This window comes from Chanos chanos, chromosome 4 (genome assembly GCF_902362185.1).
Source record: "Chanos chanos chromosome 4, fChaCha1.1, whole genome shotgun sequence".
NCBI lineage: Eukaryota > Metazoa > Chordata > Actinopteri > Gonorynchiformes > Chanidae > Chanos > Chanos chanos.
The window spans coordinates 16,970,475-16,998,437 of record NC_044498.1 but is presented as its reverse complement, the minus strand read 5'-3'; the positions used below and the strand labels follow the sequence as shown (position 1 = coordinate 16,998,437).

The 27,963-nt window shown below is 45.9% G+C and overlaps 1 protein-coding gene across 4 annotated transcripts in view; it reads right to left on the bottom strand.

Moving 5' to 3' along the window:
- Window positions 1–27,963, bottom strand: part of fryl (furry homolog, like) — a 72,061-nt gene that overhangs the window by 43,489 nt on the left and 609 nt on the right. For 3 of the 4 annotated variants that reach the window (XM_030770991.1, XM_030770992.1, XM_030770993.1), the window contains exons 1-2: window positions 15,654–15,772; window positions 974–1,191 (exon numbers count right to left, since the gene is read on the bottom strand). In XM_030770991.1, coding sequence (XP_030626851.1) covers window positions 974–1,191; window positions 15,654–15,735 — 300 coding nt within the window. In that variant the 5' untranslated portion in view covers window positions 15,736–15,772. Of the gene's footprint in view, window positions 1–973; window positions 1,192–15,653; window positions 15,773–20,547; window positions 20,621–27,963 lie in introns of those variants that run through there. The other variant, XM_030770994.1, reaches the window with a different exon arrangement.

Genomic DNA, 27,963 nt, shown 5'->3' with positions numbered 1-27,963 from the left:
ACTGCCCTAGGCTCCGGCCCACTGTACCAAACTGCCCTAGGCTCCGGCCCACTGGCTGACGCCACTGTACCAAACTGCCCTAGGCTGACGCCCACTGTACCAAACTGCCCTAGGCTGACTGTACCAAACTGCCCTAGGCTCCGGCCCACTGTACCAAACTGCCCTAGGCTCCGGCCCACTGTACCAAACTGCCCTAGGCTGACTGTTCCAAACTCTCACAAGATAAGGTCTAGCGTTGTACAACTTTACAGACTGAAGCCAAATGTACTGTCAAAGAGTGAGAGTGTGTGCTGACAGTGGCTTGCACTGGACTCACCATTAGCAGCTTAAGCTACTGTTGAGTAAACACAGAAAGAGCACAATCTACCACTGACTAAACAAAGCAAAGAGAAATGAAGAGAAAACAGAATAAGGCTGAGAGAGAGAAAGAGAGAGGGAGAGGAACAGTAGGAAATAAGTAGCTGAGTGATGTGTGAGGGGAGAGAGAGAATGTTTAAAAGGACATTTTTCTGGTCGACTCCTCACAAACTCAAACGCCAACATGCACACACAAACACACACTGCATGGGGCTGGGTTTGTCTGTGTCTCAAAGATGCCAGACAGAAATCCAAGAGAACACTCTATGCCAGGAACTCATGCCCTCGCTTCTGGGAAACAGAGCTGGAATTTGTTTGTGTGTGTGTGTGTGTCTGTGTGTGTCTGTGTGTGTGTGCTATTCTTCAGTCCAGTTAGGCAGAAACGTCTACTGTAACACTCAAACAATCTCTTTCAGAACTATTCAAACCTATTACTCCCTGTATCAAATGATTTATTTTTGTTTAATCAGTTTGCCCTGATAGTGAAGACAGTGAATACTCATACATAAAGGAAGACAACATTAAATCTCTCTCTCTCTCTCTCTCTCTCTCTCTCTCTCTCTCTCATGCACACGCACACAAACACCTGAGAAACTCTAGAAGACTGTTAACTGACCAGAGGTTCGGCCATCACGACCTCTATCTTCTTCTCGGCGAGCACGGCGAACTCGGCGAAGAGGCTCTTGATGACGAACTCTCCCGGCTTAAGCTCCGGGTCGATGGTGATGCTGGACATGGTTGCAGGGTTGGCACTGCGCTTCTCCCAGCAGACGGGGGCTGAAGGGGGGGCACGGTGCCTACTCACGCTGCTGTTGCTGCTGACCGGAGCTGAGGCTACAGGGAGAGGAATGGTGGAGGAGAGAGAGAGAGAGAGAGAGAGAGAGAGAGAGGATAAGCTCAGAGAATGCCCAGAGGACATTAACACCAAGAGGACATTAACACCAAAGGCAGCTCAAACAGGACAACTGGCATTAAGGGACACAAGTTAGGTTATGGACTAATGCCCAGTGAGTGTGGATTCCTATGGAGGCTTGAGAAAGGAGTGAAGCAGTTCATACCCCTAATGCAATATCATATGGCCTTAATTCTAAACTGTTGAAGAGGCACTGCGGCATGGAGCTCTGTACCTCACCCCACAGAGCCCACCACCATCTCTCTGACTTCCAGGAACATCCCCCCAGTAACACATTCCTGCAGAGGTCAGCTGTGTGTGTGTGTGTGTGTGTGTGTGTGTGTGTGTGTGTGTGTGTGTGAGAGAGAGAGAGAGAATGAAAGACGATCGCACTGAAGCCCTTGTTTGATCTGTGCTCTGCTCCAGCTTGTTTGTTTCCATAGAAACAGGTGAAAACAAATGCCTCTCCCTCTCTAATAGGAACACATTATTTCAACCCTGCATCATTTCCTGACTCCTATAAAACAACTTCGCATTCTCACACACACACACACACACACACACACACTCAGTGAACACATGCACTCATTATGACTACAGGCACACACAAACACACACACACTACTGACAATAGGTGCAGTGAATTTTCTGTCATGGACCTGATTCAACAGGAAGTCACTGCCTTCTACAGAAGCTGCTTTCAGAACATAAACATTACAGGTTAATGAGACATGCATGAACACACACATGCATGCATGCACACATGAACGCACATGTGTGCGCACACCCACACCCACACAGACACACACACACCCTACTGTGACAGACGCAACAGATGCAACAGTAAGACAAGTTCTTTAGCCATGCAAATGGAATCAAAAGGTCAGATAAACCTTCTCTTGTGCCTGCTGCCAAGTGAAAGCATTTTGTTCAGGTCATGAATGTGATGATAGAGAAACGGTAGAGGGAGACTGCTGCAAGTCACATGTGACTACTCTGCCTTCTCTTTCAGGAAATCCCTGGCCTTGCTTTCTCCTGGTTGCTATGGAAACCACGATGAGCCCACAAGAGAACAAAAAAAAAAAAAAAAATAAGAGGACAAAAAAGGCAAAAAAAAAGAAGTTTTTCAGAGGAGGAGGAAAGCCGGGGATCACACCCAGCAACTGGTTCATAACAACCTCACACACACACACACACACACACACACACACACACACACACACACACACACAGATGTGCGCGCGCAAGGACAGCCATTAAAGTGTTGTTTGGGGGCATTCAGGATGCAGTGTTTGGTGACGGGGGGCATTGTGGGGGTGTAAACTGTTCAGTCACTCAATAGGTCTGTTGGAACACTCTTTCTTTGTTTACTGTGTTGCACAAACAAGCCCCCCCCCTTCCTCCCCACCTCTATGATGTCACATAGGCAGCTCTGAGTGGCCAATGGCACAGCAGTGCCCCCCTGCCCTCTCCTGGTTGGCCGGCTGGCCTGCTGACTGGCACGCAGAGGAAAAGCCCAACATTGTTTGTACTTTTCCACTCAACAACAGAGAGAGGGAGAAAAAAATGCAAAGCATCCTAACTCTATCCCGCACCTCTCCGCCTATCTCTCTCTCTCTGTCCCTACCTCTCACAAACTCTCTTTCACACTCACTTACTCACTCTCTCTCTCACACACTCACTCTCTCTCTCTCTCTCTCTCAGTAGCTGTTGGAAGGATAATTTGTGATGTGCTTGAACACAATAGACCGTATCACTGACCCTGTAGCACAAATTTCAGCTACTGTTAGAGAGAAGAGGGCAACATAAACTACTGTCTGCTCCTCATTCACTCTCTCTTTCAGTCTATTACATTTTCTGCCAAAGCCTGATCAACTTTTTGACCTTGAGAATGTTGTTCACTGAGCAGAAAACTAACTAAACAAAGCATCAACACAGAGTGACCGTACCAAACGAATTCCGCAGATGTATAATCTTTCAGCGCGACCATGAAACCTCAGTTAGATCTGGGTCTTTCTTAAAGTTCATGTTAGGCTAAAGACACAGGGCACTGTTGATTCCAGAGGGCAGAAGAAGTGAGGAGATCACTCCATGACATCACCTTCTACTTTCCGCTGCTCTGTTTCAAAGAGCCCAGAGATAAACTGGCAGTCACCAAAACCATCCCTGTTTCGCACCAGCCCTCCATCAGCATATCCAAATGGCTTTAGTCAGGTGGGGATATTAAAAAAAACACTCCAACAAACCTACCAAGAGTGAATATCTAGTTCAAAGACTACAACAACAAACACAGTGCAAAGGGTATTTGCATATGCAGAATTCTTAGCAGACCTAATTCCTTCTACTGGCTCGGGCTAAAAAACAAAGATAAAATTTCTGTCTTGACTGCTGGATGTTCACGTGTTTAAATTCGGCCTGCGAAACGGGTAAGTGCTAAATATAGAACAATGTGCAAGCACACAAAGGGGAAGAAAGATTTGCAAACAAAATTGTCCACAGCGGTTAGCATGTCTGACAGATTAACAGTGCAGAGCTGTTGAATGTGAAGGTGGCGGAAAGCTGTATTCTGGCTGAGCAAAAGCCAAGACGCACGGGCGCGGCAGCGGCAGCGGACCTGAGCACACGCGCCCTGAGGGGGCTTACGCAACCCCAGCACAGAGCCCGCAGGACTGTGTGTGTTTGTTTATACGGCTGCACGGGATACCTTCTTCTCACAGCAAATTTAAACGTAATCACTTCTGCTCTCTGAGCCCAAAAGCAGCCTAGATTCCTCTGTATATGTGTGTGTGTGTGTGTCTTCTGTACAATCTCCGCTCTAGACATTAGCATAGAATAAACAAAACAGGTGCTGACCATGCCTGGCGTGTGTTATTAAGAATGAGGAGACCAGAGAACAGATCTGAGATGGGTTATAGAGCTGTCCCATGTCTGTCTCAGAGTGGGAAACTAATCTGTGATTCTACTGGCATCTGAAAGATGTTTCAAACTCCTCTGAAAAACAAAGCAAAACAAAAACAAACAAACAAAAAACATATCATCCTTGTAACTACTGGTCCTACCCCTGTTTCATGCGTGACATGATGAACGTGTGTGTTCATGAGTTACAGTGAAACACACACACACACACTCACTCCCACCTAGATTATTAGAGATATAAGAGATGAGAGTATCTAAAGTGTTACAGTGATGTCCTAACATGCCCGGATTCCAATGACTCTGGCCTGCTTTTCCATATAGACGCACAGACTTGCAGGCAGCAAGAAACAGAAAGCACACATACACTCTATCAAACTCAGCACACGACCGTGTGCACACACACACACACACACACACACACACACACACACACACTCACAAAACAACAAATATACAGAAAGCATTTGTTAATCATCTGGTTAATGATCCTTAAATAATGTCTATGCCACACAAATATGCAGCACTTAATCAAGCACTGAAAGAGAGCAGCCCTCAGAAGAAACAGAGGGCAAGAAGTCCAGATACAGAAAAGGAGGGAAAGGGGCGAGGGAAGAGAAGAGGAAGAGGGGGAGAGAGAGAGAGAGAGAGAGAGAGAGAGAGAGAGAGAGAGAGAGAGCTGGCAAGGTTACAAGTTGACAGCCGTTGAAACTAGGCCTTGCTTCTCATTGTTTAAGCAAAGAGGCCCAAGGAAAAGAAGCTGGCACCATCACAAGAGAACACAGGGAGAGAGGGAAAGAGAGAGAGAAAGAGTGGGAAAGAGAGAAAGAAGGAGTGAGGGAGAGAGAGAGAGAGAGAGAGAAAGAAAGAGTCTGTTAGCATGCTAGCACCCTACTTTGTTTTAGGTAGTGTGAGAGAGAGGACACCACAGCGTCCCAGCAGCGACGGGACGGTTTCTGGCGTTCTCATCTCCAGCGCCGTGTCCTCCAAACTGAGCTACAGCAAACCTCTAAAGCAATGAGCCATGTCAGGGAGTGGAGGGCAAAACTTATGAGGTGCCAGTGCCCGCTATGCCTCTTAAACAGCCCCTTGTAATCCAGATCGTTGAGTGCCGAATGACCCCTGGTAGGGAATTTCATTTGAAGTGCATCAAAGTGCAAGCCAGACTACACTAAAGCAAAATGAAGACTGTGGACATGACGGTGATGCTGGTTCTTATCCTGGTTGCCTGTGTGCGCCTAGTTCTCATCCTTAAACTTACTGCATGTAGCATTAGCATTAGAATCAGACAAACTGTGAAGCTGTTACACTGTTAAGTGAGCATTACACAGTGTGAGAGAATTTCGCCTCTGCTCAAACCGTCAGGAATACGTTATCGGTGGGTGCTGACGTAACGCTTGATCAAACGCTCTATGGAGTATTCAGCTGTTCAGGTTCTCAGGTCAAATCAGGTCAAAGCTGTATTTTCACACACACACACACACACACACACACGCACCCACACATGCAAAATGTAAGATCTACTCTTCTGGCTTTGGTTCCTGTTCGAACTGTGCTGATGTATGACACAGTTACAGCCGTAAGTCGTCAGCCCTCTACGGTGACTTGACAGAGAGTCCCGGCCATGTCTGTCAAACAGTACTGCTCTCTGCAGAGGGTCAATCACCCAGCTGACCTCCCGCCTCCGCAAGTCCACTCAAGGTCTCTGACTGGTCGAACCAGAGGCGCTGCTACTGGAGATGAGAGTAAGACCACAGGACATCAGCACTATTCACTCCCTCAGTCAGCTGGGACTGCTAATGTTTCCTTTCATCGATCTGACTCCTTATAGACTCCCATTATCATACACATTTGTACACACTCTCCCTCTCTCTAACACACGTACACACACACACACACACACACACATAAACTTACTTCCTGCTCCGTCTGGTGATAATCGGCATCTACATCTAGAGTTTCCTCAGGAGAAACCTAACACCTCAGACGACCAACAGAGAGGAATAAAAAGGGAGGAGCAGAATGTATTGTAGGAGGAAAGGACATTGGTAAGGAAGCAGCAGAGGGAAAGGGGTAAAGAGGGAGGTTTCGTTCCAAAGACACTTGAGAAATCTAATCTTTTACAAACACACCTGCAGAGAACAGTCTTTAAATCAAGCCAGGCTCCTGGAGGGCTCCCTAATTCCCTATAACTGAGATATGAAAACACTGTCACAGTCTTACCCAGTACCACAGTCCCATTAGCACTGTGAGGATGTCCACACTGAGGAGAGTACAGCCTAATTCCCTATAACTGAGATATGAAAACACTGCCACAGTCTTACCCAGTACCACAGTCCCATTAGCACTGTGAGGACGTCCACACTGAGGAGAGTGCAGTCTATGTAGTAGACGATGCATGTGTGTGAGTTATTGTTTTATCATAGTTGTGATGGTCAGATATCCTCATAAACATAGGAAAGTGTCAAAATAAAAGCCTGGAAGTAAGCGCATGTTGTTGGTCCTCATTTCTGAAGCGCCTTTCAAAACTAAAGAAAACGAAAAAGTACACTTACTCCTTTAGAAACAAAAATGCCAAAACAAATTCCTTCTTGGACGTGGTTAGGATTCTCAATCTCTGGTTAAAAGCTAATCAATGGAAGATGCTCACTAATATTGCTGAATGTGTGTGTGTGTGTGTGTGTGTGTGTGTGTGTGCGCATGTGTGTGTGTGAGAATGGGGAAAGCAATGAGCAGAGATGAATGGCAGGTTAGCAGGTTGGCTGAGTGCAGGAGAACAATCCACATACATGCTTATACAAGTGTTTGTTTTGTAGATAGGAGTATGTATGGTTGACGTATGTAACAAGATTGTGTGAATATTTAAACCACTATGTGAAGACTACAAGCATGTTCAATGTTTAAGTACACAGAGCTCAAGAAGTCAGAAGGCCGCAAGAGAGCATCTAAACCAATCCGGACGCAGCACTGAAAGACACGGGCACCAATGTAACGCAATGCTTTGATGAGGAGACCTTCCCCTTTCCAGGGCAGACACAGGGAGAGAAATACTTGAGGCTTAGTGCTTCCTAGTGCCTGTCTATCAGGTTAGAAGTAAAATGCAAGGCAAATGTTCTGGGTGGAAAGGCCTGCGGTTTGCATGCTGACTGGAGAACGCAGAAGTACATTTGAATACAGTGCACTGTAGGAGCTAATGTTTCGTTTGGTACACTACGTATTTAGGTTCAGTTCGATTAACGTATGTTTGTGTAAGATACTCACAGCTTCCACTCCAAGATTTGAGCAGAGACTTGATGCTGATCTCAAAGAAAACTGAATCCTGCAGGCTCAGCATGATGCAACCAGAGGATTGTGGGTAAAAAAAAAAAAGGCACAAGATTTCAACGGCCAGTCCGGCTGGCACTGGAGTCCAGCCCTTGGCTTCTCGTGTAGCCAATCTCCACACACACGCATCCACGCCACCCTCTTCACGACTCAGCCTCCACTTAGACTAGTGAAGCTGTGCATGGTGTTAATTACGCACGCACACACACACACACACACACACACACACACACACACACACACACACACACACACACACACACAGATCAGATGCAGGGCACAAGAAGGCCCATGAGGAAGCACAGTGAAGTGAAGTAACACTCCGCAGAGAGAGAGAGAGAGGAAAAAAGGTGTATGCCAACGTTCCTTAAAAGAGCGATCCAACAAAACTCCGGTCTGGTAGCCAGTCCACAGAGTCCCACATCTTGACCCCAAACGGCACGGCTGAAGCGAAAACTTTGTTCCGGGAACGATAGAGACAGACAGACAGACAGACAGAGGCAGACAGAGGGAGAGAGAGAGAGAGAGAGAGAGAGAGAGAGGAATGGTGAGAACAGACTCCCAACAGAGAGCAGCGATGTTGCCTCTCTCTCCTCTCCTCCTCTTCCTGTGTGTGCGTCTAGTCCTAGCGCCAGCACGCTCCGTCAGCTCTCTCTCTCTTCCCGCTCTCCCTCTCTCTCTTCCTCTCTCACTCCATTTGCTCACAGACAAACCCTCCCCTCTCTCAGGCATTTGTTCACTCACTAACGCAAGCTCTCCCTCCTCTCTCTCTCTCTGAAAAGAGAGCGTTTGTTTCAATGGCAGAGGGGAGGGGTGTTGGTAGATGATGTCATCAACACACTGCAAGCACTTGCTGGATATTTTCCAGCGCTTCAAATACATGTCATTAGAATTGCTGCTACCCTTCTCTCTCTCTCTCACACACACGCACGCACGCACACGCACACACACACACACACACACACACACACACACACACACACACACACACACTCTCTCTCTCTCTTTTCCTCTTTTTCCTCGCTCTCCCTCTCCAGTGTCATATCAAAAGCACACTTCCTGTGCTTGTCATGGCAGTACTGATGTGTCATCTCTGAGTGCAGTACAGAGAGAAAGGGGGAACCGGGATGTGTGAGTAAGAGGCACACAGCAGACACACCTAGGCAGAGCACAAAAACACACGCACACACGCAGCTCTTTTCCACACAGACACACGCTCCATTCAGCTCTTTTCCACTCAAAACAGGACATTATTTGTCTAAAAATACCCCAAGTCCCCCCCCCAACAATAAAAATCTATGTGTTGCACATTTACAGTGACTCCTATGGAAAGTCACACGTTCACATTTAGCTCTTTCCATGGCTTTACGTCAATCTGTGTGCGCGCTCACACACACACACACACACACACAAAAACAAGAGCTCACACACACGCACACACAAAAGCGCATGTGTTAAACATGTGAGCCAAGTAATCTCATGGTGTTTTTTGGGAGCGCAGGTAATGTGATAGTCAGAGATGGTGTCATGTAAAGTTTGTAGAAATATGAATTTGTATAAAGCACTTTGTGAACAAACAAAGACACAAACACGGACTCAAGGTAACTGTTTGCACAACTGGACGAAATGCTAGATTACACAAAAGCCAATCACATTTGAAAAAGAAACTAGACTGATCAAGTGACTCCGTTCAACCACATATTTGTTCACAGGTGATTGAAGGGTGAGTAGAGGAAAAACATTTACAGAACGTTCTCAGAACCTTTTAATAACCCTTGGCTGTTTTGTCCCCTTCCACCTCTGATCGCTGAACCATTAGCACATGACATCATTGAGTCAAAGTCCAGGACAAGACAAGATACTGCACACAAAACACAGATTATACAGATATGACACTGAGGGATTAAATAACGTCTCTCTTTCTCTGTCTCTCCCTCCATGCTCCCTCTCTCTCTCTCTACCCATCACATGACTGTCCCTCCCTACTCCAGTTATGCAAAGACAGAGGTCGGCCCTGTAAACAAACACGCTCCACAAAGGCCTGCATTGTGACTCTCCACTGTGTCCTGTGCCGGACCGACCATGCGGGTCCCATGTCTCACCAAAGCTCAGTAAATAGGTCAAGAATTCCACCCTTTCTCCATGCTCTCAGAGGAATACTGGGCTAAGGACTTTTTCCAAAAGGTCAAGATAGCCACGTCCGAGGTGGAAACTAGAACTTTCTGTGAAAACTCTGTCGCTTCTCTGAATGCACAGGAACATGGAACGATGTCGCCGATGCAGAGGACACAAATGAAACCACAGAATGAGGATTTGATCATGGAGAATAAACACCTGCAAACCTCATACGGAAAACACATAAATACATTTCTATGCAAGACTATAAAAAAAATACTGTATATAAATGGCATTCATCCAGGAGAGCTCCATATACTTGTTGAATCTACGCTAACCCAAAGCAAAGGTGTTCTGAAAGGTCACTAGCCAAACACCCTATGAGGACACTACATAATGGTGTTTCCTTTATTTTGGCAGATAACTGTGTGTTGTGAAAATATACGGAGGGAAGAAACTTTTCTGGCTGTAATACAATACCATAAATAAAAAAAGTCAATATTAAAACATGACATGACTTTGCCTCATTTTTGCTTTAGCAAAACAAGGTAATGAGGTCATGTTTATAAAGAAAGTGGGGCTTTTGATTTTGGACCTATACAAAATTCTGGGGGTGGGGGGGCGGGTGGGTGGGACTGGCAATAAAAAATAATACATTTCTTTTTAGCTTGACATTTTGGATCAAAGGGTTTGATGAATTTCCAGATAAGAACAAATAAAGTGCAAACTGTGACCCCACCCTGTTACGCAATCAGAGCCATAAAGACTCTTCCCTAAAAAGGCAGCATTCATTCTCACTTCACTTCACACTCAGGTAATGAACTCACTCACTCACATTAACCCTCTGAACATATGGCCTCCACGGAAACATGACCCCAGTGTTTGGTTGTGCCCCATGGTTTGTTTGTTCCCCCCCCCCCAAACACTTGAGTTTTTAGTTTGCCATAGAATTTATGATCAAGAATAAATCAATAGCCAAATTCCAAATGTAACTTTTTTTTTTTAATGTCAAAAGAGGACCTATTATTTAGTTTTCATTTTTTCCCCCTCACAGGCACCGGAATCACATATCATATAGGATGTCAAGTTATTTTGCTCAATCAGGTACATATTGAAATAAATATGAAAAGTGCTCAAAACATACAAGCAAAAGTCTTGTGAAATATTGGTGAACTAAAATAACATTAGGAAAATAACTGTGATGACTTCATTACAAAGAGACAAAGAGGTAAGTGCCAACATGGGCCCAAATGTCAACAAAGCTTAACTTCTCCTTTAGCAAATGACACAGGTTTGAGCACCGCATTCATGCAACCACACACACACACACACACACACACACACACACACACACACACACACACACACACACACACACACACACGTCCCTTCCCTCACGGCAATGCCAGTGTTTAGTGTAAACAGTAGAATCCTGCTCATCTGGGCAGGAATGTTGCCCTGAAGTCAACAGGCCTTCTTGGTGTTGTAGGGAGTGTTTTGTGTTCATCTTCGGTCAAAGTGCTGTGAACCTGTACTTAATCCGTCCCAGTCATTATTAACTATGGGAGGGGCTTGCTAACCCGTATGAGAGAGCCCCTGAGAGCTGGCCGTTAGCCTGACAGACGGACGGGACTCTTGACTCCCACTCTATCTGAAAATGTATTTTCAAAATGGCCACTGTGAGAACGCATTTACAGGAAACATAACTTTAAGTCCACAAACCATCACGGTCTAGGGTGGGGGAGATAGAGAGAGAGAGAGCGAGAGAGAGAGACAAGACAGACAGGGAGAGGGAGAGCAAGAGAGCGAGAGAGAGAGAGAGAGAGAAAGAGAGAACGAGAGGCAAGAGATCAGAGATCAATACTACTAGCAATTCTATCCCTGACCTCCATCATCTCCAAGGGCTTTGGAGTAGAGCACCCTGAAATAGAACGGAAATAACACGACAACTGCACTGAGCAACTGCTCCAGGGAGAGCTGACCCTCCGTCACTGTTCACGGCAATGCCTACGACGCCTATCAAATTTAACGAGAGGCATCACAGACACATGCTCCTCAATCCCTCTGAGAGCTCCAGTCAGTTCCGGCGCTCTCGTACAACGTCGAAACCCACAACTAGCCGCGGTGACATATGACCGTACGTGGGCTTGTGAAGGCCACTCTGTGTGTGTGCGTGCGTGCGTGTGTGTGTGTGTGTCAGAGAATCTGGATAGGGGATTCTTTAAGAGCAGGATGTTTAACAGTGCACAGTCGGGCTGAGGAGAGTTGACCTGCAGTGCAGTGACATCAGCACAGAGCACTGCAGCAGACTGCACACCTTTACAGGAAGTGGACCTGTCAGCACCAATGAAGCAGACAGCCGCAGGAGCGCTTCAACACTCCGCCTAACTGGACCTCCAGCCCCCACAGTCTCCGCAGTGTGCATGCACACACACACACACATCTGTAACATCTGTAACAGCAACGGTGCGAGGCAGCAGCACGTCCAACACGGCCAAGCACTCTGGTCCTTAGTCGTCCTTGGTCTTTAGTCGTCATGGAATGAAACTTGGCTGTAACTTCTATTGACTCTTCCCTATTTAACAACCACTAGCTATTGGTAGAGGCAGACATTTCTGTGGCTTCAACCTGCGTCTTACCTCACTGTCTAAAACATGTTCTTTTGTCTAGAGCTGCGGTCGTGCTGAATGGAGAGGAAAGTTACTGGTGATACTGTGAGTATTGTGCGTTAACTTGGCACGCGACACGTTCCACAAGCAAAAAAAAAAAACAAAACCAAAAAAAACAACAGAACCAACAGCATCAGCATCTACTCAGCACACATCATTACACCCACCAAGAACTGCTGCCCTACACGACTTCCTGCCTCTCTCTCTCTCGCTCTCTCTCTTTCTCTCTCTCTCTCTCTCTCTCCTTTTTCACTGAATGGAGACAGGCTGCCACAATTTGAATGCCAAATGGAGGGAAAGAGCTGAGTCATTCTTAAATCCCTGAGCAGAGAGAGAGAGAGAGAGAGAGAGAGAGAGAAAGAGAGAGAGAGAGACCGAGTCCAACAGAAAAATGATCATCCATGTTCAACACAGACAAGCAGCTTCTTCATACTGTGTGACATGTCTGTCCTTAGAAACCCTGGACTGGTTTTTCTTTACTACCACTACAGGCAAGGAGCACCTCATAGGCCAGTTCACACACACACACACACACACACACACACACACACACACACTTTCCAGAACCTTTTAATGCAAATGTGTGACAAGTGCAAAAGAAAACGAAAGCATACTTTCATGAGATGGAATGATTTCAATCTCAGTTCTGTTGAGATCTGATGCACATGATTCTATATGCTGAAACGTCTGTATGGTGACGTGGTGAGAGAGAGAGAAAATAAAGAGGCTGTCAAGTCAAACCAATAACACTGTACTGGAGGCAAGGGTGGGGTAGGGAATTATTTGAAAAAGGGTGTGTTTGTGGCTACCAGCAAATACAATAAGAGGAGAGAAAAAAAAAAAAATCAAACATTGTATGAAAGACACAAGCTTGACATTTTGAGAGAGTGAAGCTGCTTTTCAACCAGTCCAATATCATCACCACCACCATCATCATTAGTTCACTTCAATCATCAACATCCTCATCATCTGACTAACAAAATAAACCATTTGCTCATCGCTGGAATTTTACTCTCCTCATCATCAACATCAGCATGACAGCTAGCACTGACTTGGCAAGCCCTGTGCTCCACGAGGGGGAGGGGAGGGAGCTCCTGGTATAGGCTAAGGTGTAAGGTCCTTTGGGTGTGTCACTGGGTACAAGTTTTCTACTCCAAGTTTACATAAACAAACTGGATCCTTCTATTCAAAGTCCTGAAAATCTGGGAGTATTTGACACAGGTGTGACAGATTAAGAACGGAACTAAATCCTGCAGGAGCATGGGCCCTCCAGGATCAGAACCGGCTTCCTGGCTGTGGAATGTGTGGAGCCGCATTCCTGATCCCTATCTGTGGCCCATGGTCACTCTGCACCAGAGAGATGCCCGGCCCGCTACACACCGTGAGCTGGCCGTCCCCTGGAACCGCCGTCGCTAAAGCGTAGGGAAGCCCTGACGTAGCAGAGGAGGGGAGGATTAAAGGGAAGGAAAGAAGGCTCAGTCAAGCACAAGGCGCCACTTCATCACCTTTCCCCCAACACCGCTGGGGGAGCGTTTTACTTCTGATTCTGTGGCAAGAGGAAATCCAACTAGAGCCCAAACTCTTCCTCTTTCTCCTCCTCCTCAACAGCAAAACGTTTAGAGGAGAACAAAGCGGCCGGTGCCGCCGACGAGGGGGAAGTGCGTCTCCTAAACCAGCAGCCGATTTGCAAATAAGCGGCGGTTGGTTTCCGACGGCAAATCCCATGACGTTGGCAGAGCACAGGGAATCACACTGGAGACCCAGGTCTAACAGCAGGATGCCACGCGATGCAAACCGATCGCGATCGCAAACCGGTCTGGCATACAGTCGCCAAGCAGCACGGCGTACACAAAAGTCTTAATCATCCTCTGCGTCTCCTCATTCTTTCAGCCCTCAGAACCTGTAGGTCCGGACTGGAGCTCATATTAGTTTGGCTGTGTTCAGGGACAGGGAGTGGATTCATGCTTTTAAGGTGAGAGCTAAAAGTTAGAAGCAAGTAGTGGCAGGCAGGTAGGCAGGCAAAACCCACACACACACACACACACACACACACACCGCACTGATAGACTGAAGACTCATCACTTAAAGAGACTGCAGGGCTTGGCTCCGTTTGGCAAACAAAACTCGTTCACAGTTTCACTTCTATGATCTAATACTATTTAAATTGGCTTCAGTCTACGGTAACAGGACTAAAAGTACGCCAACCGTCTGCTGGTTTTATTACAAATATAAATGCACGAGTAAAATGGCTTTCTTTTGTTTGCATGGAGAATGACAAACCTTTCTCTGATGTCCTACTGAGAATTTCCACACGGGAGGCAATTTAATTAGTTACACAAGCGATCCAAGGTCACCACTCACATTTAGTTTGTTGAGGATATTAATTACAAATGTTTAGGAATCTAAAAACTATTTCTCACATTAAAATGCACATAAATTGTTTACCATGAGATGTCCTGCATGCAATGGCCTCAAACAGTGCAGTCAGGTCTCATTAACTTTGTTAATAAACAGAGCTATTCTGCTCAGGGCATTCACACCAGCCCTTTCCTAACATGCAATGCTGAATGCTACTATAACCTTCTGTGAAGCTATACTGAATTAGGATGGACTCCAAAACACCATGGTTATATAAAAAAACATGTCTTAATACCAGTCTTGATCTCTGAGTACAAAAAACAAACAAACAAACAACAAAAAAAACACCTGCACACAATTTCTCTTCGCTCAGCATTCACACTACCATCTCAAAGCAGCCTCTACTGTAAACATGACTCTTTCACTAACCTGCCGTTCTCTCTCTCTGCCCCCCCCCCAACCCCACACACACACCACCCACAACACACACAGACACACACCCAGAGCCCCACACAACCTCTCCACCACGGCATAAAAATGTAAAACATCATACTGCTAACACACAGAACTCAATGATCTTAGTTAGCTACGTTAAAACGTCTCAGAAATGTTAAAGTTAGAATCTTTCACCTCAATGCGGGTGCCAAGAGAAAATCTGACAGTAAACTTTATGAAAACCACCAAGTGAAAGCATAACTTAAAGCTGCATAATCTTTGCTGCAAGAGATGTATGATCTGTCATACATGACTGACTTCAAGAAAAACAATATAATGTACCACACACGCGCGCACACACCCACACCTCTTAAATAAACAATGTCCTGTACCACACACACACGCACACCCACACAAGACAACTAGACGGCCGCCGAGTTGCAGAAAAATAGTTCTAAGTACACATAAATATGAAAAGATGAAAAAAAAAAAAAGACTGAACTAAAGACACAGAGGACTTGACACACTTCTTCTACTGTGTCTATCGTTCCTCTGTGTCATTCTGTGTCCTTCCCTCACTCCATCACTACCTCTGAGACGCTGGCGGTTCAGACGGGTGGGCCGGTTGGTTTGGCCTGACCCTTCCGCATCCTCTTCCAGGGTGTGACCCATGGCCAGCAGGCCCAGACGTTTCACCCTCAGCAGACGTGGGCCCGTTTCCCGCGGCAACACCGCCCCCGGCTCCACGACGCCCCCGTCCCCCGATATGACGGTAGGGACGAGGCTCTTGAGAAACTCCATGCGCGCGTTTTCACTCCAACCACCTGTGTGTCCACACACGCCGACACGCCATCCTTTTGAGGTTCTGCCGCCTGTATCCGGGACAGGTGGCCAACCTGTAGCTCGAACGAAAACAACTACTGACTATACGGTGTCTCTGTTATCTACCTGAAGAATCACAGTGCAAGCTATTCCGGAATCCCTGAAGATCAGAAGTTTAAAGTTTGTTCTGTCTGAACATCTAGAGTTCTAATACTATCGTTCACATCCGCTGGTGTTCTGTTCAACAGGCTCACACATGTATCCTGACGGTAACGTCTCTTCACGCTACACTGCAACACCTGCCAAAGTTTCCGATCAGAGACCAGCTCTGATGTTCCACTCCTCTTCTGATGAAGGAAAGCACTAATGTAGGATACCTGTCCCACATTCAAACCAAACTGACAACCTGGTTTTTCTCGCAAGCCAGACGAGACGAGCCATCATACAGTTTTCTGGCACTGATGTAATGGGGTGTGGGCGGAGCCATGAGCCTAGGGTGCCAGGCGCTATCAGGGGCAGGACCAGAACATGTCCAACAGGAGATAACACATGCCTGGGCCAGTAGCCAATGAAAATACAGACAGCGATGGCCACGCCCTGACCTGCCTCTTTCTGTGGGGGGGAGAGAGAGAGGGAGAGAGAGAGAGAAAGAGAAAGAGAGACTCATCTTTGTGGTAAAGTGTGCAAAGCAGGAGGGTGTGTCATCTTCAGGCATGCTCTGATAAGCCTTATCAGAAAAAGTGAACCAAGCTTGAAAACTTTAAAAGATCGAGACTGTCTCCCACTCATCAACAAACCAACTAAACCATCAACAGAGACCATCATATTACTAAAAAGTCACTCCTGTTCACCCACATAAACACCCAGAAAATACTACAAACAAGCCACCACATACACACACCAAACAGAGGCGGTTTCACTTCCACATTACATGTGACTGGATAGAACAAAGTCAATGACTTCATGAACTCTGACTTTCGCCCTGTTTGTGGGATGAGCAGACAGCTGCAAATAGAGATACCTCCCCTGTAAGACACGAACACGAGTATTTAGAACTTTACGCGTGCGTGCATGCATGCACACAAAGCCACCAGGCTACGCTTGAGCGTGTATTGGGCAGTACAGATACGCCGTTACTTAAGCGATTCTTCGAGCCTCTGACTCCTTAAACAAGGTGTGGGTAATGCAGCCAAAGTAGTTTGCAGATAAATCAATGAAGGTGTCCGCACTGAGGCCTTTAACGTGACGACACGAGCAATCTGCTGACTCACTGCTATACATCGCACTGAGCCGCGCGTTTCGCTGACAATGTACATCCCTATAATGCCACCAGCTCTTTTTCCTCTCTCTCTTTCTCTGTTTCTCTCTCTTTTTTCTTTGATCCACCTACCACACACACACACACACACACACACACACACACAGCATGTACGCTGACAAGTGTAGGACTTGAGTCTAAAACAAAACTGCAGCAGCGAGGAGAGCGTCAATCTTAAGTTGTTTTCGGCTAAAGCCGACACTGCAGGCCAACAACCTCCGCTTACACGGAAGGACAGAAAAGAGCAGTTTTCTAGGTGCTCGTCTGAAAACAGGATTTTACATTGTCAGGAGTTGTGGAGGAATGAGTCAGAGAGCGGGAGGACCCTCTGTGACCCTCTATACGCTCGGGCGCTGTATGTGAAACATTAATCCTGCGGCCCGCAGCGCCAGCTGGGACGGCCGGTGGAACTGCAGGCAATAAAAAGGAAGGAGGAAATGACCTCATCACACTATTGTACATAGAATGCATTCTGTTTTAGAACCACGACCTTATTTCACCCTAAACGCTTGCACACACACAGATGACACAGAAATCAGTCAGTCACACACTTCGGCAGTTCAAGCGAGCGGCCGAGCGTGTGGTATGGGACCACTGGAGCGTCTGTGGTCTTGTCCACTTTCTGTGCGTGAGTGTGAATGTTTCTCACAGGATGTGATTACACCCTCCACAGCAAGTGAAACTGTCAGGCTGATGATGTAAGAGTCTCAGTTCCACCCTAAAGTGTGAAAAGGCCTTTCTCACTGTATTTTTTTCCACACACACACACGCATGCACGCACAGGCACACACACGCAAATATTTAAACAGACTAGTACTCTCTCTGGATCTATTTGGCCCTGAAACATGTGCCTGAATCAGACATTTCCTTCACGGGAGTTTTTTGTAACATTCAGCGATCGACTGAAAAAATGAAGTGCAAATGTTACCTAAGCATAAAGGAGCAGGACACCGGATGTTTGGTCTAGGCAAGGTCTGTGTCATTTAACCCTGTACAATCCTGCCCTCTAGGGGTCAGTCATGGCACTTCAATAAATTATAAGAGTTGATAGGGGTGGATTTGAGTGGGGTGGCAAGGATGAGCCAACAACAAAAGGTAGGCAGCTCCTTAAAGGCAATTACAAGGACTACTGCCCTGCTGGTCCTCTCAGAATGATAAGACACAGCCCTGTAATAACGCTGTAACTTCTACATCTTTGACTTCATGCCAGAGTGACAGACTGGATTTTCCCAATGTCAGAGCTTTGTGTGTCACATCAATCATTAACTGAACTTCAACCGATATACGCATAGCATATCAGCTGAACAACTCAATTACAACACAGACAGACAGATAGTCAAAGAGAAATAGATCAAGAAAGAGAGGGGGGTGGGGCATGTGATGGGGGGAGGGGGGGCAGACTACGATGTCTTAGAAAGAAGCAGGAACAGTTATTTCTGTTTCCTCATTTTTGGGTCTGACTTAAGAATGTGTGTCTCTTTCCTCATCTTTGAAGTGACTGAATGAGAGTTTGTGGTTAAGGTTGTGTGAGATGTCTTGTTATTTTTCTCTGAAAACTGGTTTCACATGGTACAGCATTGAATGTAAAGTTTACTGCAATTTTGTGGTAAATGATAGTTTATCATTCTGTGACTGCTCTTGACCTAATGTGTGTATGAGTGTGTGTGTGTGTGTGTGTGTTTTTGATGGGAGGGAGCAGGTTAAAAGTGCAGGGGACCAGGCTAGATCGTTGTTAAGTGATAGGATCAGCTGCTGTGTCAGTACAGTGTAGCTGACTTGTCTAGGCGCAGGGGGGGCAAGAAGCTGGCTCGACGGGTGGGGGTGTGTGTGTGTGACAATAGAAGAGTGAGGGAGCCCCCCCCCCCACCCCGATTCCAATCAGCCCTGGAATGTCAAAGAGGAAACAGCAGGAACAATACACAGTGCTCCGACTCCCATAACATTAGCACGGCTGGCGACTCAGCACTGGGAAAACAGGAAAGCTTCATTCCCACTGATAGCACCCAGACACCAAATCCAGTCTTAATACTGAAACACCATGCAGAGAAGACCAAGACATCAAGCCCAGTCTTAATGCTGAAACACCAGACAGAGAGAACCAAGACACCAAATCCAGTCTTAATGCTGAATCACTAGACAGAGAAGACCAAGACACCAAATCCAGTCTTAATACTGAAACACCACGCAGAGACGACCAAGAGTACAGTGAAGAGCCTAGTCGCACTCTCACAGTAAGAACAGACTCTGTTCCACGGCGGGCAGAGACACTCCTGAGTCACCTCTCCAGTCCACTAACAGTACTCACATATGTAACCATCTTTTCCATAGGACAAACACATCAAATGACTGCTGAACTGACGGCAGTGACCAAACACAGCAGACACAGACCCAGCAAACACAGTGAAAAAAAAAACAAAACAAAACAAAAAAAACACAATCCTGACAGGTTTGTTTGTGACAGTTTTCACTTTGCTCTGATGAGTGAAACTGATAAAACATTTGTGTGGGCCGAGTCACATGACAGTGAAACACACCTTGACAGACCTGATCGTGTATGTGTGATAATGCAAGCGCGGTCCTTGTTCCATACAGAGCACGATGAGGCTTACGCAGGATTCCACGCTGCCAAGTCATGCTTCCTCCACCTCTTGGGTCAACAAGTAACAACGATAAACAGGACGCAGTTTCAACAGTAGCTTCAGGCCCACACACACACACACACACACACACACACACACACACTTTTAAAGATCATGACATCATCAGTCAACTAGCTGCCTAAACCACAATATCCCCTCTTTGTCAAATGAGCAGAAGTCAACATATTTCCCTATGGTCACTACACAGAGAGTTCTGTTCTCTCACCGGTAGAGAATGTGGTGTGAACACAAGCATACACAACAGAGGGTCAAAGGTCAAACTTGTCGTGCTAGTCTGTCCCCTCCTAAAGACGAGGAAGCCACGCATCAAAGGAGAGGAGCGCCGTCAAAGGGCTCGAGCCAGCTCGACTAAAACACACACACACACACACACCTCCACACTACTTCAGACTGTTATTCCAACACCCCGCACTCGTTAGGTTGGCCTGGCATGGCCTTCATCTGGGTCATAAAACGACAACAGACAGCTACATGATAAAGGAGGTGAAAAGAGAAGTTGTGGTTTGTCTTCACTCTATACTGCCTCTCTACGAGGCCTTAAGAAACAAATGGCAGGGATTAGGGCAGCATTTCAAAAATGGTTCTCACAAGGCTTAGCCAACACAGTATGGTAGTACAGCTAGACAAGGCAATCCCCCCCCCCCCCCCCTTCCGGATGCAGGGCAAGCGATGTGAGTGACATACCTGAAGGCCATAGAGCAGAGGAGCCGGGCAGGTCAAGGAGAGTAGCAGTCCAACAAGTTCAGGTGTCGTGAACCTGGGAAAAAAAAACAAACAAACAAAAAAAACAGTATTCAGGTCAGTCAAATAACACAGGAATGCAGAGACACAAATAAAGTCAAAAGGACTCAAGAGATGAAATCAGTCAAATCAGGCAGTGTGCTTATCAGCCAGAGAGAGGCAATGCGTGCGCTGGCTCTAATCACGTTGGTTGCCAAAAAAAAAAAAAAAAAAAAAAAAAAATCACATCTGCGCTCTTATGAAAAACCTCCACATCTGTATCCCTCACAGCACGTCGAGTATTTTACTGTTACTGTCTGTAGGGCTGGAGGCCAGCGAGATGCCCACTTCAGGTCAGGCTCCGCGAGGCCAAACCACGGCCAGGATTAGAGACTCCCTCCTGGGAAGTAAGCTGAAGATTATTGCCCCGCCATCCAGTGAAACGGTTACATAAACCATAACCCATTTGCCAGTACGCAGAGCTACACCTAACAGAGCCAAGTCAGGAAAACAACGCTAACTACGGCCAGCCGCGTATTTGTGGAGCAGACAGTGGATGGCCCTACCTCCACGTCTCATTAGGTATAATTAGCACTTGGCGGGGTTCGGTGGGATTGAAGCAGTCGACTAATGGAGCTCGTTTAAGATGTACACAAGCCAAAGAGAGAAACGCGCGGATTGGAGCCAACGCTGGAGAGCATGGACGACGAGTGTCATTAAAGATAACGAAGCAAGCAGAGGTCAGTGTGCAAAAAGAAACTGACTGATGGAGAACTCCTCAGAAGAGGGAACAAACAAACAAACAAACAAACAAAGAGATTGAGGGGAGTCTAAAGTGAAATTGGAAGAGAAGAGAAAGAGAGGCACCGGTCATTTGGAGGGGCGAGAGGCGATCAACAGGAATGCTAGATAAGGAATAACTTTTTGACTCTTTCATGGAAAGTCCCCTCCGTCTGTCACGAAAACAAAGGCAGAACAATTTCTCACGAAATACCAAAAGAAGCTAAATCTGCACAAACCCTCGCAGTGCAGTGACACACGTACTCACAACCACACTGGCTTGTCCCTGTCTTGTATGTTAACCCATACATACATTGGTCACGTAAACATAATGCCGTATAGACACATTCGTCACGTCAACATAACAGCGAATAACAGATGTGACTTCCTGTTCCAGCTCGACAGCTGAATCTGAAACAAGCTTAAACAAAATAAATAAACAAATAAACAAAAACAAAACCAGGTTAGAGCTAAAGGGCTATGTCAGATTTGCTCCCTCAAGTATACGCATGCATTTTCTGACTAAGTCAGTCTGAGTTTGTTTGTACTGGCTGATTCAAACACTTCACACACAGACGTCATCCCTCAAAGAAAGAGTGAGTGATATCAGAGGGGTATGGGTCTGCGTTCCGATAGGCACAGAAGACATCCATATATTAAGATTCACAAGACTGTAACCTACACTCCCAAATACACACTACACCTGTTCTAAATTTAGTGCAAATCCAGTGCAGCTGAAGTAGGTCCTCGGTAAAATACTGCAAAGGCAGGAAGCACAGGGCGCTCTGAATCCGACCACAGCAAACTGTTCCTGTTCACCACTGCTCAGCTACATACCACAAGGCTGATGGTACGCTTAGGGAGTTTCACACACACACACACACACACACACGCACACGCACACACACGCACGCACGCAAACACACACATGCACGCACGCACGCATATGTGCAGTATAAAAAGAAAGAAACACAGACAGCAAAGGTTAATAACAGCTTAAGCTTTTGCTGTTGTTTTATTTTGTTTTGTTTCCCCTGATCCTAACTTTGACACACTGTTACACTTGTTTGAATTTCAAAACAGAGTCAAACCCAGGAAACATCACAGGCTAAATCTAGTTCTGCTCAGACATATAACAGCGGTTAATCCAGGTCTCTGCTCTGCGTCTCACAGACCGCCGGAGACGCTGTGGGAGGGTCTTCCATTCACACACAAAACGAAATTTAATGACAGACGGTGTCACTGTGTAATCAGCACCCTTTCAGACGGAGGAAATGCATGCTTTTTCACACACGTACGTGCACTCTCACACTCGCGCACAAACACACACACACACACTTCGGCAAACTGTTTTGATCTAAAATAGGTTCAGATACAACGTGCTTGAGCGATAAGAGAGCTCACACTGGCTGCTCACACTCGAGACGTCCTGTTGTAGGCTGAGAGCTGAGTTTTCGTTGGGCTGATGGTAGGGACTTTCGTTAAGTAATTCTTTAGCTCTCTTCCATTCTCCTCATGCCAAGAGCAATCAGACTGGGCCAAGACTCAATTAAAGGCTATTTCCAGCTCCACTCCCCCTCACGCTTCCACAAACACTACAGCAACCAAAATACTGTAGCTCTCGCTCTCACACACACACACCTAGTCACTCTCACGGTCTCTTCCCGAGGAGAGAATGTGACTGAGCCACACACACACAATTTATTCAAGAGAAAGTAATGAAGTATATTTTTGGAGTATGACTCTGTGTCCCTATGGGCCCAGAAATCTTACCTCAGTTACTTCAGTTCTCACTGCAAAGAGTGTGAATGGAGCAGAAAGAGGACAAGGAAATCCACACATATAAACTGTGAGTGCACTGCTACCCACTCTTTCAGACAAACACACACACACACACACACACACACACACACACACACACAGCTGAATGGACACAGGATGGACAGCCTTCAGAGACTGAACCAGCAGAGACGTGAACAACACGCTGAACAATCACTGACACACTTACTCAAGCAAGAATCATAAGTAAGCCAAGTTACACACACACACACAGGCGCAAACACAAACACACACACTGCACGCAGAACAGAGGACCAATGTCTAACTTCTCTAGCTGCCCTCAAAGTTACCAAAATCCAAAGTCTGATACCTCAGGCTAGACAGATATTTCTGTTCATAGTAAACATTTCCATCTGAGTCTTCTACGATAAAAGAAGGACTAGGCAGTGCTATTCAAGGCAAAGAGATTCATAGTCCCTTAGAATCACTGTCTGTATCAAAATAACAGGGGCTGTAAACTACATGCTTGCCATATGCCGACCGTTAAGTTATCAAAGCTCTCTCTTCATTTCTCCACTGTTGTCCACAGCAGCTTAGTTTAATGTTTAACCCAGAGAGGCAAGCAGAGCACAGGAGACACAAACACACTTAAACACAGACTGGAGAGGGCCAAAGATCCCACGGCTGCTGCACCTGTTATGCAAATGACTAGTCAATTTTTACAGTGGGCTGTGGAATAAAGGTATAAAGGTAAGGAAATAAAAGTCTACAAGCTGTCTTACCATGAGAGCTGATAAGAGGCCAAAGAAAACACTGTCATAGGTTAACACCCCCCCCCCCCCCCCCCCCCACCACACACACACACACACACACACACACACACACACACACACACGCACGCATGTACTCTGGCACAGTCGTCTCTGAGGTTACAGACTACAGATGAAATTTGCGGTCCTGTTATTGTTGATGGTCACCCACGCCATGCTGGGCATTAAAAACACTGACCACTGCTTCAGTCTACACGCCTCTGCACCCTCGGAAACCGAGCAGCTCATCAGCACAGCGACCGTTATAGAGCACGTCAGTAAAACAAGCTCTCACAGAGCCTGCAGGTTCACAGACCCGAGAGCCGACACGCACAAATGGCCGTTCCCGAAGCGGGAGAAGAACAGGAAGGCCAGACCGAGGCAGAGCAAGTCCACAAAGACAGGCAGTATCAGTGAAGTCAGCCTATCAGTGAATACAGAAACCTAAACATGATTCCTTATGAGAAATGACAGGGAACAAAACAGTAACAATTACAATTTACCATGCACCAACCTGGCCTGCACTGCAAGACCAACTTTAACATTAACCACTGGATGAGACCCACATTACTGAGGAGTGACAGAGAGACTTCAGCCCACAGACTGCATTTCTAATGTAAAAATCATCTCTCATACACAAATTAGCCAACGTGGCACAGCTCTTTCTTCTGGTTTCTAGCGGTGAAAGCAGACACTTCAAAGCCACACTATATCCACCCTGTGAAACTCACAGGTCTATGGCCAAACCACACCTGCCATCCCACACTGGCCGGGGGAGCGTGGAGGGGGGCACGCAGTCGAAGGGGGCTTCACCAGCGTCCCGCAACATTAGGAAGAGAAACGACCCTGTCTCCTCCTATCTGTCCTATATAAATCTCTCTCTCTCTCTCTCTCTCTTTTCTCTCTCTAAGCTGATAAAACTAAACCCATCCATCTCCCTCCTCCCCTCTTGACCGTCCACCCCTCCTAACTCATCAAGAGGGAAACGGAGCACGCAGCATCCCAGACCTGTCAAAACCGCTTGTGTCTGTCAGAGTGTGGTGAGGATGGTGGGATGGGAGGGTTACCTCCTTAGCAATGCAAAAGCAAAGCAAAAGCGCCACTTCACTTTTGACTGTGGAGAGAGCAACTATGCCTTGCTGTCAGTAGGTGTAAGAATAATTTACTGTGTACCCCGTGTACACAGCTAGGAGTTCCCCAGCGCAGGGAAGTTTAGACTACAGTGACCTGCATCTACTGCGACAAAACACAGATTCTCATATCAGATTTCAACAGGGAAACTCACGGTACATGCTGTATAGGATGTGCACATGCAAGCAAAAGATAGAGAGATAAAGAGATGCTGGTGTCTGTGAGAAGGTGAGAGAGAGAAAGAGAGATAGAAATAGTTGTTGGTTAAATGATCTCATCGTTATATCTGAGTGGTAAACTCAAACAGTGGCATAGTTCTGTGACCACTAATCTGTACAATCCAAGTGGCAGTACATATATGTGTGTTAGCCTCAGAGACTCGACCCAGCGTTTCAGATAGGACCACTGGATTAAATCCACACTCATAGACACACGCAGACACACACTTAATCATGCACGCATGCAGTAATCTACTGAGATTCTCGGTGGTCAAGTGCATTAAAAAAAACAACAACAAAAAAAACCCACAGATGCACACTCACATCTGTCCAGCTATAAGAAGCTTATCTCTCCATCAGAGAACGCCACAACAAATAGTAGGCTACAAAATTAAAGTAAAGGTGTGTGCTGCTATTAAACCATTAAGGCAAAGGAAAAAAAACACTAAAATGAGGTCGCACAGAGTGTTTTAAATTCCATACTACCACAAAGCCCTTGAATTTTCCCTACTAAACCATCCAAAAAGCACATTTGCTGTCAATAAGTTCCTCTCTTTCCTGCCAATCTTCCATGACTTGCCCCTCCTAAAACATGATGCTGGTACTAGAGTAGACAGGGCTCCACAAGAAACCTTTACTGGTGGGTGTATGGAAGTGTAGACGTGTGTGCATAACCTCCAGTCCACAGGACATCATATAGAAAAAAAGCCAGTTTTGATCCCCATATTACATCACTAAGCAAATGTGTAATTATGCAACAGTACAAAAGGGCAGTGGAGTCCGGGAGGTAATGGTGACAGATTATTCAGAGAATGTAGCGGAACAGAGACCAGGGGACAAAACAGTACTTTTCTTTCCATTAAACACTTCTTTGTATAATTCACTACCGGGGGCCCACATTAACCACCTACACAAGACAGACCAGCATCTCTGCCGGGTTTTTTTCCCCCCCTGGGGACTAATGCCACACAACACAAGAGCAAAAAGCCCTCATTGTCCCTCGCATTCTAACAGCAGGACAGAATTTTCAGTAGAGTGTCAAAAAGTGAAGTAATCTTTTTCACAAAGGAAGAGCAAGCATGTCTGGATGAGAGACACAGAGAAAGAGAACAACTTTACATTACAGTCTCTTAAACATCCAGTATCATCAGTCCCACTACCATGCCAATATCCACATGTGGTTTAAAGTCATGCTGAGACAAATACATGCTACTATACAGCACACGTAACACACACTACAGACCAATGCAACACAATTAAGATACCACTGTAATGAGTACTGATGGGTTCCCCTTGTTTCAGAATGTTTAAATGATATCACAGAGGTGCAAAGTCAAGCAATTGGGAATAGGATTGCAGGTACTCTCAAGTTTTCGTGATGCAGCATCATTGTAATGACAAAATAACCCCACGAGGTTAGGACCACACTGCACCGTATTTCACATTCTGTTCTAAGAAAGCACACGCGACCACACTGAGATGCCAACTGAGTACAGAGCATGAATGACGCAGAGCAGATATTACCTATATATTCAGATGAAAATCTATGTAATATTGGACACTAAGCTATTCGTACGACAGGAAACTGGATCACACAATGTGTTTCTGATGTTAACTGGAACAAGAAGATCTTGACGAAAGCTCTCTAGGGCATTTAAATCCCAGAGGTAGATTGCTAGCACACATCGTTGAAAACGCACGCGGGTGCAAAAATATTTCCTGTCGATGTCTTTTTGGCACTTTTTATACATTTTAGACAAAAGCTCCCTGAAATAGCGCGATCATCGACTAACTGAAAAATAACATATTTCCACTAAAACGCAATAATTATCACACTAATACTCCGAGTAACTCGAAAAAATCATTCATGTAGGCAAATGCACTGCCAAACACATGTCCAAATGTGGTCGTCACTACATGTAAATCTGTCAATCAGAATTCCTCATTTACTATTCGAAATGTCAGTGTCGTCTTCAACGTGTGTAAATAACTCTCACGTCAATAATACACGTGTAAATGACATCGTTATCTCACTGTAGCTTATATCACATACTGTGATTATCTTGCACTGTGCCTACAGTTTACAGAGTATGTATACATAGAGCAAAACTTGAATCAGCATCAGCGAAGTCTTCATCACTAAGCAGCTAGAACAAAAGGGGTGTCTGGAATTTCATTGTGCAGTCACTACAACAATGCTGCTAGCCGTTGGCTGACTGCTCACTGTCATATAGTATGCTATCTAGGTTTGACATTCTTCGATTTGAAGTCGTCTCCTGATCGCCTCAGCGTTTAGAAAACTGTCAACTTACAGAACTATCTACACACGATGACAACATGTGGGGATGCTGTTTTAATAGGGCTAATTCGCAAACCTGCGTTGCTGGTGAACGAAATACCTGGTGTGGCAACTTTATACGTTCAGAGACATAAAGAAAAACATAGTGCCTAGCTATTTAACTGTATAATTTAACTACCATTTTGATGAAACTGTTGTGCAATATAGCAACTTCATGCGTTCAGAGGCATTAAGAATCATAGTAGCTAGCTATTTAAATGGACAATTCATCCATCATTTTGACGAAAGTGTTGTGCAATACAGCAAATGTTGATTACTGAGCTAAGAAATTAAAACAAACGAACAGAAAACAGACTACCCGACT